Here is a 12,655-nt window from a genome sequence, read left to right as displayed (position 1 = left end):
ATTCATTCCTTTGCCTTTGGCTCTGAGCCTGCCACCCTGGCCGGATGGCTGCCCTTCCAGAGAGCCACCAAGAGCCTAGGGATGATGGAAATTTCCCAAGGGTCAGGTGCCTGGAGCTGTTGGCCATATCCACAAAGGCTGTAGACAACTTTCATAGTAAAATCAGAAAGCCAACAGGCCACATAAAAGGACCTCCCTTCTTTTCTTTTCATTTTTTCCCTCATTTTTATGGGTTTGGTCAGTTAATTGTTTCTGTAGTCTATGTTTCTTCTCCTCCTCCTCCTCTCTCTCTCTCTCTCTCTCTCTCTCTCTCTTTCTCTTATTCTTTTGCCAAATAAGGAGTCTTCTTGCCCCATTTTTGTTGTTGTTGGAGTTTCAGAGCTCCTCATGCAAATACTATGCCATTCCATGTAAAGGACTTAAACACCCATGGACTTTTGCCATTTGTGGACTTCCGGGTACCAGACAGGTCCTGAGAGGTCAATGCATACACCTAAGCTACACAAACTGCCCCTGTAATCATCCAGCATGGTGGCGGCTTGCTTTCGCTTGCAGCCTCCTTTGAGATTTCTGCACACTGCAGTGGCCTGTTGTTTAGTTAGGGAGGCTGGAGGAGCACATCTTTTGTCATCTGCCATCTAGTGAGATTTGTGGAGGCTGTACTAGATGCAGAAAAAGTCGGCGGACCCTGAAAACAATCTAGGCCTCAGCTGACACGGGGCTCTGAAATGTCACTCACAGCTGATCTTAGGGAGCCCATGCCCCAGAAGAGCCAACCTCTCTGTGTGGATTTTCTGGATCATGAAAACTTGGAGGAGGCTTAGGCAAGTGGGGGACCCGCCTGAATCCTACTAACAGTCCAGGGGCTATTACACATGCTTCTAGCTTTTGAATCTACAAGTTGCGATCACACCCAAGGGGTGCAAATATGTCCAGGTATCTGCCAGGCTTCTCTGCAGCAGGTGGTAGGAGCCTGCTAATGAGGCAGTTCCCTTTGTGTGGTTGGGTGTTTACTATGGAATACAGAAGTTTCTCTCTGTGTACATTGATGGCTGGGATCCTGGGGACCTGTAGACCTAAGGCTCTGTCACTAAGCTCCACAGGTTTCTAGGCCCCACAGAAGGTGAGTGAGGCGGGTAAGCCATAGTGATGGAAGGGTGGTGGTGCTGGGGTGGGAATCATTACCACCATCATCACTACCATCCCCAGCCACCACCACCACCACCAGCTCCTGGGTATATGAATGGAAATGAGCTGGGGCTGTCAGCTCCGGAGTTGTGCCTGAAGACACTGCTGGAGAACTCTGACTGAGAGGGAGAGGGTCGGAGCCTAGTTCCTTCTCTCTCGAGGCCATGGCCAGCACTGCCATGCTTCAGTCCTCCTGGACATGTGACCTGCACCACCCTGCCCTCAGCCTACTGGAAGAATCCTCTTCCTAGATCATCAGGATTATCTCAGCTGGGATAATTTTGGTTGACCAGTGGACGCTCAGTATAGTCTGAAATGATTTTGTGTCTCACGTGGGATAGGGAGGCAGAGACTGATGCCGGCATCCAGCAGACAGGGGGCAAAGATGCAACTAAACAATGCAGAGTACCCCGTCTTCCCAGCAAAGAATCATCGGCACCCCCCCGGCTGCTGGGAAACCCAGCTCCAGAACCATTCACTCACTCATCCATTCACACACATCGCCTGGGTGCCAGATCATAGGTCCCTCTGCTCCCCACTTCCCCTGCCCCAGCTACACACACAGGGTACCCTCTCTCCCTTCCGATGTCCCTGCTGTCCTCCTCGACTTCATTAAGTAGAGTCCTTACCCTAAATGCCAGCTCTCTGCCGGGCCTGTCTGCAAAGCCGCTGCCCCAGCCCATCCTCGTTCACCACCTCTCCTGTGAGCTGGTGATGCCTCCTTCGCTGGAGTTGATGGTCACTTTCCCTTCTGTCCACTCAATAGCACCTTGCTCCTCTGTGACCATGAAGAGATGCAGTATCTTCCACTCTATACAGGCACTGTGCCTGTCACTCAGAGAGGAGGAGGAATTTCCCTAAGACCACACAGATGGCTGAAGGGGTACAGGGAGGCTCAAACATAAGGCGTCGATCTTGATGTAGCAGGTCTGACACGTCACTTATGGGGCAAGAGGACCTGAGATACAGTCGTCAAATGGCATCGTAGGTTGGTTTGGGGACCAGAAAATCAGAGTGGCCTTAGTGATTTAAGTGAAAAGTACCCTCTAGGAACTGGTTGGACATCCGTTGCAAATTATTTTTTTTTCCTTTAAAACTATACATGCAGTAAGAGAGTACTAATAAGAATGAATTCCTGTCATTGGTGGCTACACAAACAGAACTGGAGGGTTTTGTTTAGTGAAATAAGCCAGGCACAGAAAACAAGCACTGTGTGCTCATCGTCTGTGAAAGCCAAAAGTCTGATTCCACGGAGGTAGAGAGCAGAAGAGCCGTTACCTGTGGCTGGAAAGGGGACAGGGTGGGAGGGATAGATGGAAGCAAACACACAGCAGAACATAGCTGCATTAGGAACGTCCCAGCGCGGTGGACAATGCTGTGTGAGGTGACCTCAGTTCACAAATCACGAGGAAGAAAGGAAGAGCTCACAGCTTCCCAAGCAAAGGGAAAACATGAAATACCCTGATTTGATCTGTACTTACTATGTACCAAGCAGCCACACTGAACTGCACACCTATTATAGCTATCATATGTTAATTAAATAAATAAGCTAGAAAGAGACAAGTTAAAAGCCTTTGACAGCAGCCAGTTCTTCTTGAGAAAAACTGACCAGCAAATCATGGCTTCCTGCCTCAGCAGCCCTAACTGTGCACATTTGTGATAGAAACACAACCCCAATTCGCATCTCTTCTGTGTGCATCAGCGATGCTGAGGACCTTCTTTTGCCCCCCAACAAAGTACTCTCCAAACAGAAACCCAGGGCTCAGCACTCGTGGACACAATTGCTGATAAGTCCCTGCAGCGTCAGGGAGCCCGGCCTTGATGTGTGTCTCGGTTTCACCTGTGCAACCTGCAGTAGAGGTACCTGGGGAGACCTCAGATGAGTAATTGCCTCCTTCAGGTTGGCTTGTGAACACACCTTGAGTAATCTTTTATGTGGGAGGGACCAGCCCAACATAGGCCGTGCCATCCCTGGGCAGGTAGCCTGGAGTTCTGTAAGAGAGCAGGCTGGGAGGCTAGGGAGATGGCTCAGTGGTTAAGAGCACCTCCTGTTCTTCCAGAAGACCCAGGCTCAAACCCCAACAACCACATGGCAGCCCACAACTGTCTGTAACTGTAAGATCTGACACTGTCAAATAGACATGCATGCATGCAAAACATCAATGCACATAGATAAAGGTAAAATAAAATAAAATAAAATAAAATAAAATAAAATAAAATAAAATAAAGAGATAATTATCAAGACTACAAAAGAGAGAGAGACCAGGCTGGCTGATTAACAAGCCACTACGCAGCATTCCCCCATGGTTCCTGCCTCACCTCTTACCTGAGTTCTGGCCCTGACTTGGGTTAATGATGAAGTGTGGCCTGTAAGCCACATAAACCCCTTCCTCCCCAAGTTGCTTTTGGTTAGAGTGCTGTTTTGCAGCAACAGAGCACCAACTAGGACATGTCCTGCTGGGGGAAGATGCCAAAGTATCTCTCTCTATTAAAAAAATAGTTCAGCAACACAGGGCCCTAGATTTCTCTGCTGTCTTATCTCCACTCCCAGGTTTCAATGTCTCTGTTCCGCCATTGCAGTGTTTATTGCATCCAGGATCTACTACCGACTTTGTTTTCCTTCCAATTCCTCCCATTGACCATCAAACATTTATTTTAAATGACAGATGCATTATAGCGAGATCATAAACTCAGTGTCCATTAGTTCATGAGGGCAGATAGAAAATAAATGCAGAAGTGATGCTCCAGGGCTGCAAGCACACGGGGCAAAGCTTCAGAACGCCGCTCCCCACTGAATCGGGAGCCAGTCTTGCAAAGATTATACACATGCAGAATTATTCCAGAATAAACGGTTTAAAATGAGGAGAGGAAAGGGTAAAGAGAAGAGGAGGAGAGACAACTCCTTAGAGAAATGACTGATGGCTGATTATAGCCAAGCACACAAGAAACCGATGCCAGGAAGAAAGGCAGCGGCCCAAACCATGGAGCACATTTAAGGACACAAGAGCCAGCCCAGAGCAGCCCTAGCCACAATTGGGTCTATATGAACCTCAGAACAAAAGACAATGCCAATGGATTATAATCTAACAAATGATAAAGATGCTCTGAGTCCATTCTGATGTAAGTAAATAAATAATAGAGCCAGCTCTTCCTTCCAGTAAGTGCCAATAAATGGTGAACGAGAGTCAAAGGAGCCCTTGGCAGGCACCGCGGTCATAATGGATTTAGGAAAAAGCCATCAATGAAGGTTAAAGCAGTGGGTAAAAGTCCAATGAGGAACAAAATATTCATTTATTTTCCAAAACGTTTTCCCATACGTCACCTACCTAGCTCAGAGGGGACAAGAATGGCTGATGGTGAAGGAGCCCTACACAGGGCTCAATAGGAAGAGCCAGGGATGGAGGGGCACTGCATGAAGGCACCATGCCAGGCCGGTTCACCCTGACAGCAAGGGTGCATGGCACAGCCTCACCCTCTGGTGGACACAGGGCTGAGGACAGTGGGTGCTGTCTCAGCCACAGGTGGCTGCAGGTGCGTGACCAGCAGCCAGCACAGCAGCTGCAGAGGATGGCTTCCCGGAGCCGGGGAGAGCCGGGGTGATGGGTATCTCAGATGCTGGAGCTGCCTCGGAGTTCTGTGAGCTCGTCTGCCCACTACTGCAGCTGTCTGGGAGACTGTCTTGTTCTTGGGGAAAACAGACAGCACTGATGTGTCGAAGTTATGACTTATTCTCCAAGATTCAGGGGAGTGGGCTGGGGGAAAATGAAGGAAGAAGAAGAAAGGGGAAAGGAGGGACCCCAAGAGAAGGATAAGGCAGAATCATCTAGGTCTTTAAAAAGGGGGGGTTGTTATTCTTTGACAATTTCATCCATGTGTACAATGTATCTTAACCAGGTCTGCCTCCGTTTTTGCCTTCCCACTCCACCCTCACAAACAGGTCCCTACTTCACAACCTTTCTCTCTCTTTGCTCTCTTAGCCTCCTTTAGAGTTGTTGTTGTTGTTTTGCATTGAGTAATATCTTCTAATGCAATATTTTAAGTTCATTGATGACTTCTCCACTATGTCTCTGTTATTATTTTTTAGTGGTTGTTTCAGGGCTTAGAACTCACACAAAAGCCAGAATCTACGGCGAACAATTTTAACAGCAACAACACACAAAAACTTCGCTTCCGTAAAGATCTATCTCCTCTTCTACTCTTTATAATATCAGGGTTGGCTATAGCATATCCACTCATCAGTCATCATTTAACCAAAGCAATTCATCAGCTCTGCCTCACCCGCCTCCTTTGTGGGGACTTAGCAAACATATTAAACATACATGCCCATGTGTCAGAGGACGGCAGCTCTTGGATACACTCTAGCTTGTGTTGCTCCCTTCTAGAACAGTTTAGAGAGGAAGAGAAGACTATCCTGTGTAGCACACCCCCTCATTTCCTAATTCATATGCAAGTGTTCTCTCTCTGTGTGACCTTGAATTGTTTCAGAAGGAGGCCCTTGCCTTCCTTCTGGAGAGCTGTCTTTAGCTTTCCTTGCTAGATCTGTTAACAGCCTCTGCTCCATTTTCCTTATCTGGGAAAGTGTGCTTCGATTTCACAGTGGGATTCTTTCTGGACAAACGCGGTGTTGATTGTTGTTCCTGAGTCTTCTGGCCTCCGCTGCTTCTTTTTCCTGAGAAGTTAGTACTGGTGTTACCGAAGGCGCCTGTAAGTGGTGCATCATTGTTTAATTCACTTTCGCCCTCTGAACATGGTCTCACTATGCAGCCTCAACAGGCCTGGAACTTGCTATCAGAGAAAATGAAACTGACCTGGAAGTCCCAGTCCTCCCAGCCGCACGGGTGCTGTATTAAAGCCGCTGCAACTACTTCCCCTCTTCCTCCTTCTTCTGCTGTCCTCCTCCTCCTCCTCTTGCTCAAACTGACTCCAAACTTGGGATCCTCCTGCCTCAGCTTCCCAAGTAGTTGGAATTACAGATATGCTACACCATGTGTGGATTTTCTTTACTCTAAAAAACAATTGCGTATGTGCTTGTGTATGTACACGTGTGAGTAGAAGACAGAAAAGGACATTGGATCCCCTAGAGCTTGAGTTACATGTATTTGCAAGGATGGGTGCCGGAACTCAAAGGCTAGTCTTCACAGCTTCGGAACAAGCGCTCTTTACTGCTACGCCATCGAGACAGCTCCCCAGCCCGTGTGATGCGTTCACTTACTGTGTGAGTGAACACATAGTAAGGGTCTGTCCTTACTGGGAGGGTCTGTCCCCTTCCCAGCTCGGCATGTAGGTGTGTCAGTCACTGAGAACTGTTTTACCCAAGACTGTGATAAGAGTTTCCTTGACCTAAACTTGCCTCATCTCTTCCTACTTTAAGGCTAAAGACACCCCCCAGCTGCCATGACTGGGAACACCAGACCAGGAGAGAAGAGTAGCAGTGGGGTTCTTGGAGGATCTCAACTTATGTCTCACTATTCCCCTTTATGAGCTCCCTCTCTCCCTCACTTCTCATGTCCATCTGTAACCCTTCCAGGCCTGGAGCTGAGAAAACCTCCCACTTCATCTTTGATCACAGAATAGTCTCGGGCATTGGTTTTCATGTGGAACAGGCTGTGTGCAGACAGACCCTGCTGGCTGTCCTAACACTGAGGAAGGGTAGAGACATCCTGGGCCGTGCTTCACGTCACATTCACTGTCATCACCAGAACTGGTAGCACTGCTTGCATGATATCTATTTTCTATATGTTCTAAGGACAATTTCCAAAGACATCACATGGTTTTGCTCCGGAAGGAGTTACTCTTCCAGTTTTGTGTCACAGTTGATTTTTTGGCCAGTGTGTCTGTACATCTACCCAAACTGGTAGAAACTTAAGAGAAGTTTTTTTATGTTGGAAGAGGAGAGGGTATTAAAGAAGAAAACTGTCAATACAAGCTGGAGAAACATTTAATGAAATCCAGCACTGGATTTAAAACTGGGAAGATTATTCCCCTAACCCAATTTAACCATCTATTAGAAAGCGGCAGCAACTATAAGTGTTAAAGCTTCTCTTCAATGGCAGGAAAAAGAGACAGCTAACCAGACACCAGCTCATTATGGAGTGGACACATCACAACAGGCAAAACACAAGCTGGTCTGAGTGTTACAGAGCAATTTACAGATCATCGAACTGTAAGTTCAGCAAAGCCGCCAGATGCGTTAATATCAGTTAGCAAAGCCGACGTACAGAGAGGACCAGGAGACAAGCCTTACTAAGTGAGAACACGTGAGTTTTCAAGTGCCTTTTACTATGTGAACAAAATCAGGGATGGGACAAAGTTGTACATGATTCTATTACAAAATTGGAGATACACTGCAATTATTTCTTTATAAACAGGTAGTAAAGATAAGTAATAGTGACTTATTCAGAGACACACAGAACCCAGCATCATAAATAATCTTCAACAAATCTGCACGTTCTTAGTAATCACAAAATCGAAATGTGGCAAGATAATCTAATATATACAGAACAAAGAAGATCCAAGAGTTGTTCTATAATTTCCGACAACCAATTACAAACTTACATGATTAAAAATGGCTTATTGGTAAAGATGAATGGACCACGTTAACAAAATATAAAGCCCAGAAACATTCCCATAATTATATGGACATGATAGCGTTGTGTTGTCTTTATAAATGTAAAAATCAGGGGGAAGGGGATGATCTATGTTTTTCAAATGTTAAGAAAATAACTATCTCTATATAATTGTATTTAGTCATTTTCCTTATTGCTGACAAAAATGCCCAGACAAAAGAACCTAAGGGCAAAATGTTTGCCTGACAAAGTCCATGACAGCCATGAGGAAGTGCAGTGGTATATTGCATGAGCAGTCAGAAGGAAACGGAGAGGGACCAGGAAGCGGGGCTGGACTATGAACCTCAAGACCCACCCCCAGAGACCACTTCCTCCAGCAGGACGTTATGTCCAGTTTTTCCACAATGTTCCAAAGAACGTCACCAGCTAAGAACCATGTGTTTAAAGACATGAGTTTACAGGTGGGACCCTTTACGTTCAAACCACACCGGTAACTAACAAGAGCATTTATGAGACTGCATTAGGCTAACGAGTGGCTTATTAATAAGAAGGCAAAATGAAAAAACTAAATATAGAAGCCTTGAATGTAAATGCTTCCTGCTGATAAGCAACACAAAATTAATACAGGAATGTTCCAATTGTCCAGATTTTTATGTGAAAGTAGAAGATTTTTTTAACCTAAAATTCTATAAAAGAGCAAGAACAAAGCTAATATAAAATGTGAAGACCCTTATGAGAAATGTTAACCAAACACATAAAGGACTTAAATAAAATGAGGCCTATCATAATACTAATGGGAAAATTATACTAATTATGAAGTCCATTATCCTCCAATTAATGGACAAACCAATGCAATCCCAGCCAAAAGAGCACCACGACTTTAGTGGAACTTAATAAGCGAATTCTATCATTTTCTTGGAACAGAAAATGCACAAAAATAAGACACAGAAGAGATTTAAAAGAATACTTTCCTACAGGTGGCAAAACAGTGCAAACCCAAATGTCAGCATGCAGAGTGTGAAGAAAAGAAACAGACATGGGGTCTGACGCCAGCTGTGCGGCACATGCAGTGTCATGAGTTGAAAGCTGGCATTTGGAACGAATGGGGGATGGACTATTCCATAATGGCTTTTCCTTTTTGCTTCTTCCATAACTGTCTTGCATTTCTGTTTAGAAAACTAGGTGAATATGACACGAACAGGCAAGGTACAGCAAAGATTTGCAAGTAATCAACAAACATAGATGGTGTCAATCAGGTAAATTCAAGTTAAAATAGGTTATTTCATTCACAAGATTGACTTTAAAACAATCTACCAAGATGGAAACTACCCGCTGTGGGAAAGCTTGGGAAAACCGAGCCTGTGAAAGGTTAGAGTTCAGAGGTTCATCGAAAGTGGACCTATATCATAGGAGTAAAAGACCTATACAATGTCAAAGCTAGATGTAACAGGAAAATTTTATTGTATTATGACATGCATCAAATAAATATGTATTAAAACAGTCTCTACTACAATGTTAAACAAAAATTTATTGATTCCACTCTTAGGTACAGGTCAAAAAGACAGCCGTACCTGACCTGCACACACACCCTCTGAAACACCAGGAGACCCCTGAGGCTCTCACAGACATCGTGGCCAGCAAAAGAAGGCGCTCTCACGGGAGTGCACGGCTCTTTGTCTGAGCCCCAAACTGGAAAATTTTCATCTTACTGCCTAGAACTGTCATGTGGCCACAACTACCTGCCAGAGAGGCTGAGAAGCAATTTTCAGCTGAGCAGTCATGAGTCCAGGTAAAACTCAAGGCTGGAAGGAGCAGCCCACACCGGCAGCCATGTGAATGCCTGGGCAACCGCACAGGGTCTGGAACAGTAGCACAACCGGGTTGGGGTGGAAAGGCAGAGAGTGCTTGAAAGCTTTTAACAGGGACAATCTAGTAAAAAGCTGGTATTTAAAAAAATCTTTTATTTGTAATTATATAACATGTTTAATACATTAGATCTATTTACACTGCACAGAGCATTTAATGTTCGAAAAGTCAGACTGCAGCTCAGCGTGTAGAGGTCCTATATATACTTCTAACTTAGAGCACTGGTCCCTAGGTTTCTCCCAGTTGCTGGATGATCATGTTTCCAGACCTGAGGCTCAACCTCCCCAGGCTGGGCAGGTCAGCGGCAGAGGTGGAACATGGACCCCTCACCACATGGCACAGTGGGCAACCTTCGACGCTTGAGAGATGTCTACACCTTCTCTAGCCCAACACAACTCGGACCTCAGACATTACAGGCATAACGCACCGATGCACACGCTAACGAGTCAGCTCAGCACAGCAGCCTGAGAGGGCAGCAGCATCTCCTTCCAGGCTAGAAGAAAAAAATAAGCCAAGAACCTCCCAGAAGGAGACAGGTGTTGTGACTTCCTTCTGAGCCAAGGACTAAACTTTAGAACGTCTTGGCCTATTTAAACAAACCTCTTTTATGGTCTTTAGAGAATGATGACACAGAGCAGTAAACACTCTTCCCTCTAGGTGCACATGTATGAACTTGGTGGTAGAGCACAGGCTTGGCATGAGCAAGGCACCAGAGTCTATCCTCCAGCACCATTTAAAATAAACAAAACCCTAACCCACTGATTTGAAAGTACTGTAGATAGTTATTGACAGATAATTAATGATTTGATGGCTAGTAAGTCTTTCTGTATGAGGCCAGAAACACTTACATCTCTGCATTAAGACACTGAGGTTATCAGGTACTGATGAAGTGACTTATGGGATGGGGGGGGGGATAAACAAAAGGCTTGTTCCCAGCACCAGTGAGAAGAACCGTATCTATTCTTAAATAGAATATGCTCCCTGACAGCATCTTTTCAGTTAAGAAATATATTTGCAAGCTGGGCGTTATAGTGCACACCTTTACACTTGAGGAGAGGCAGAAAAAGGAGGATCTCTGTGAGTTCGAGACCAGCCTGGTCTATAAAGTGAGTCCATGACAGGCATGGCTACACACAGAAACCCTGTCTCAAAAAAAAAACCTAAAAAAGAAAAAAAAAAAGAAATATATTTGCTTCATTAAATAAATGTTAGGTCCCTAGTTTTATAGTATAATCCACAGTGCCACCAAAAGAAAACAAACAAGACGAAACAAAACTAAAACCTCCAAGTATTTTCTTCTTCAAGTTTTAGTCTTGAGGTAGACAACACAGTAAACACTAAATGGAGCCATGACCTTAGGCATGCGCGTGCACGCACACACGTGCACACACACACACACACACACACACACACACGATCACTAATCACAGGATTGGTGAGCCAAGATTTCCATTTGAAAAAGTCTAGGGAGTACTGCTATTCAGCAGTATTCTGGCTTCAGTTTCCAAATCCCTTCACCACCAGGAGTCCTGTGGAAATTGCACAGATTTCTCAATAGTTCTCGGAAGACACAGGACTGTGCCACGGATAGCTTGGATTCAAACTCCTGTAGGATCTCCTGAGTGCTGGCCTGGCCATCCACCTGGGCCTGGAAAGCAATGAAGTTCCTCATGTCCACCAGAAGGTCATCGTGTTCTGTGCTGGAGCGGGGCAGGGCGGCAGCCTCAGCAAGGTGCCCGCTGTCACTCTCCAAGCGCTCTGGCAGAATCAGGTGGTTTCTTGCTCGCATTCTGGCCAAGAGTGAGGAGGAACTGGGGGCTCCAGACAAAGACACTCCATCTTCTTTGCCACTGAAGTGCTCAGGGGCCTGAACTTTCCCCTCCTTTTTCTCGTTCTAGAGAAAGAAGAGCACGCGTTAACAGACCGGACTTCTAGATCACTCCGCTATTTCCACCGAGGCTGTGAGGACCCACAAAATAATCCAAATACCATCAGGTGAGATGTGGGAGAAAGACTGAGACTCTGTTTAATGTCAAGGTAAAAGAGATGTGGATATTTGCAAAGGGCATTTCCTAAAGAAGCAAGCAGGAAGGAAGAGAACTGAAGCCATCTCCTGGATGCCAGAGTGTGAGAGCCTGGGAGCTGAGGGAGAGCCTGCCCTGCGGGCATGGGCTTGTCCTGCTTTCTCCTGCGAGCACTCTGAGCTGACCCACACTGTGGGACTTTCTCCCCATTCCAGCCTTCTTCCTTTCCCACCCTGCGTCTCATGTGCTTTAGAACAGCTCCAACCTGGAAAGTGCCTCAAACTCCTGCTGCTAAGAGCACAGAACCAGGAGCGTGGAAAGGGTCTCTGTCCTGTAAGGAGTTCACATGGATCTAAAACTAGAGCCTAAACCTGGGAGTTGTCCAGTTCGAGCATTAACACACCCTTAACAGAAAGACCGTGGTGTCGCCCCGTTTTACCACTGCTACAGTGTGACAAAGCGTAGGTGCCTCGCTCAACATTCTAGAAGGCTCTCTGGCCATCTGGGTTAGACAGTGGTCTCTCTACAGCCGGCACATCTCCTCCAGGTAGGTGGCTGTGCATATTAACTTTCTAAGCACTGAACAGAAAATCTGCTAGAGATTTTGGCAACTCGGAGCCTACAAGTATCAGGTGTCACTGTGTGAGTTACAACCGTTTTCATCTTCACGTCTAAATGACCTTCTCCTGACCATCCAAGCGAATAAACGTGAAAGGCAGCCAGGCTACCGCGTTACCTGATTCTTTTCTGTTAACGATGAAGGACGCTGCACAGTGAGGTTGGAGTTCCTTTTCTGACCAAACCTGTTCCTAGGTTAGGAAGAGAATCAGGGAGACAGGATGTCAGATGCTGCAACACAGAGGCCAGAGTATTCTCAACAACTACACCTGTCCTGGAGAAACTGCTCCTGCTCCACAGTCCTGCTCGACCTGCTTTGGCTGTTACACCCTGCTCTTCCTCTCAGAGTGAGCTCCACTCAGAGTCCTCACTCAACACTGGACATGAGAAAGC

General features: G+C 46.0%; 1 protein-coding gene across 3 annotated transcripts in view; it reads right to left on the bottom strand.

The window, feature by feature from the left end:
* Positions 1 to 7,446: 7,446 nt before the first annotated feature.
* The window catches only part of Ercc6 (ERCC excision repair 6, chromatin remodeling factor), a 77,135-nt gene continuing 71,926 nt past the window's right edge, over positions 7,447 to 12,655 (bottom strand). For all 3 annotated transcript variants that reach the window (XM_021655035.2, XM_060390881.1, XM_021655036.2), the window contains 2 exons: positions 12,381 to 12,453; positions 7,447 to 11,514 (listed from right to left, as the gene is read on the bottom strand). In XM_021655035.2, the coding sequence (XP_021510710.1) occupies positions 11,101 to 11,514; positions 12,381 to 12,453 (487 nt within the window). In that variant the 3' untranslated portion in view covers positions 7,447 to 11,100. The remainder of the gene's footprint in view (positions 11,515 to 12,380; positions 12,454 to 12,655) is intronic.

The sequence above is a fragment of the Meriones unguiculatus genome, chromosome 9 (genome assembly GCF_030254825.1).
Source record: "Meriones unguiculatus strain TT.TT164.6M chromosome 9, Bangor_MerUng_6.1, whole genome shotgun sequence".
Taxonomy (NCBI): domain Eukaryota; kingdom Metazoa; phylum Chordata; class Mammalia; order Rodentia; family Muridae; genus Meriones; species Meriones unguiculatus.
The sequence above is the reverse complement of the archived record's forward strand: the minus strand, read 5'-3'. Positions and strand labels throughout refer to the sequence as shown.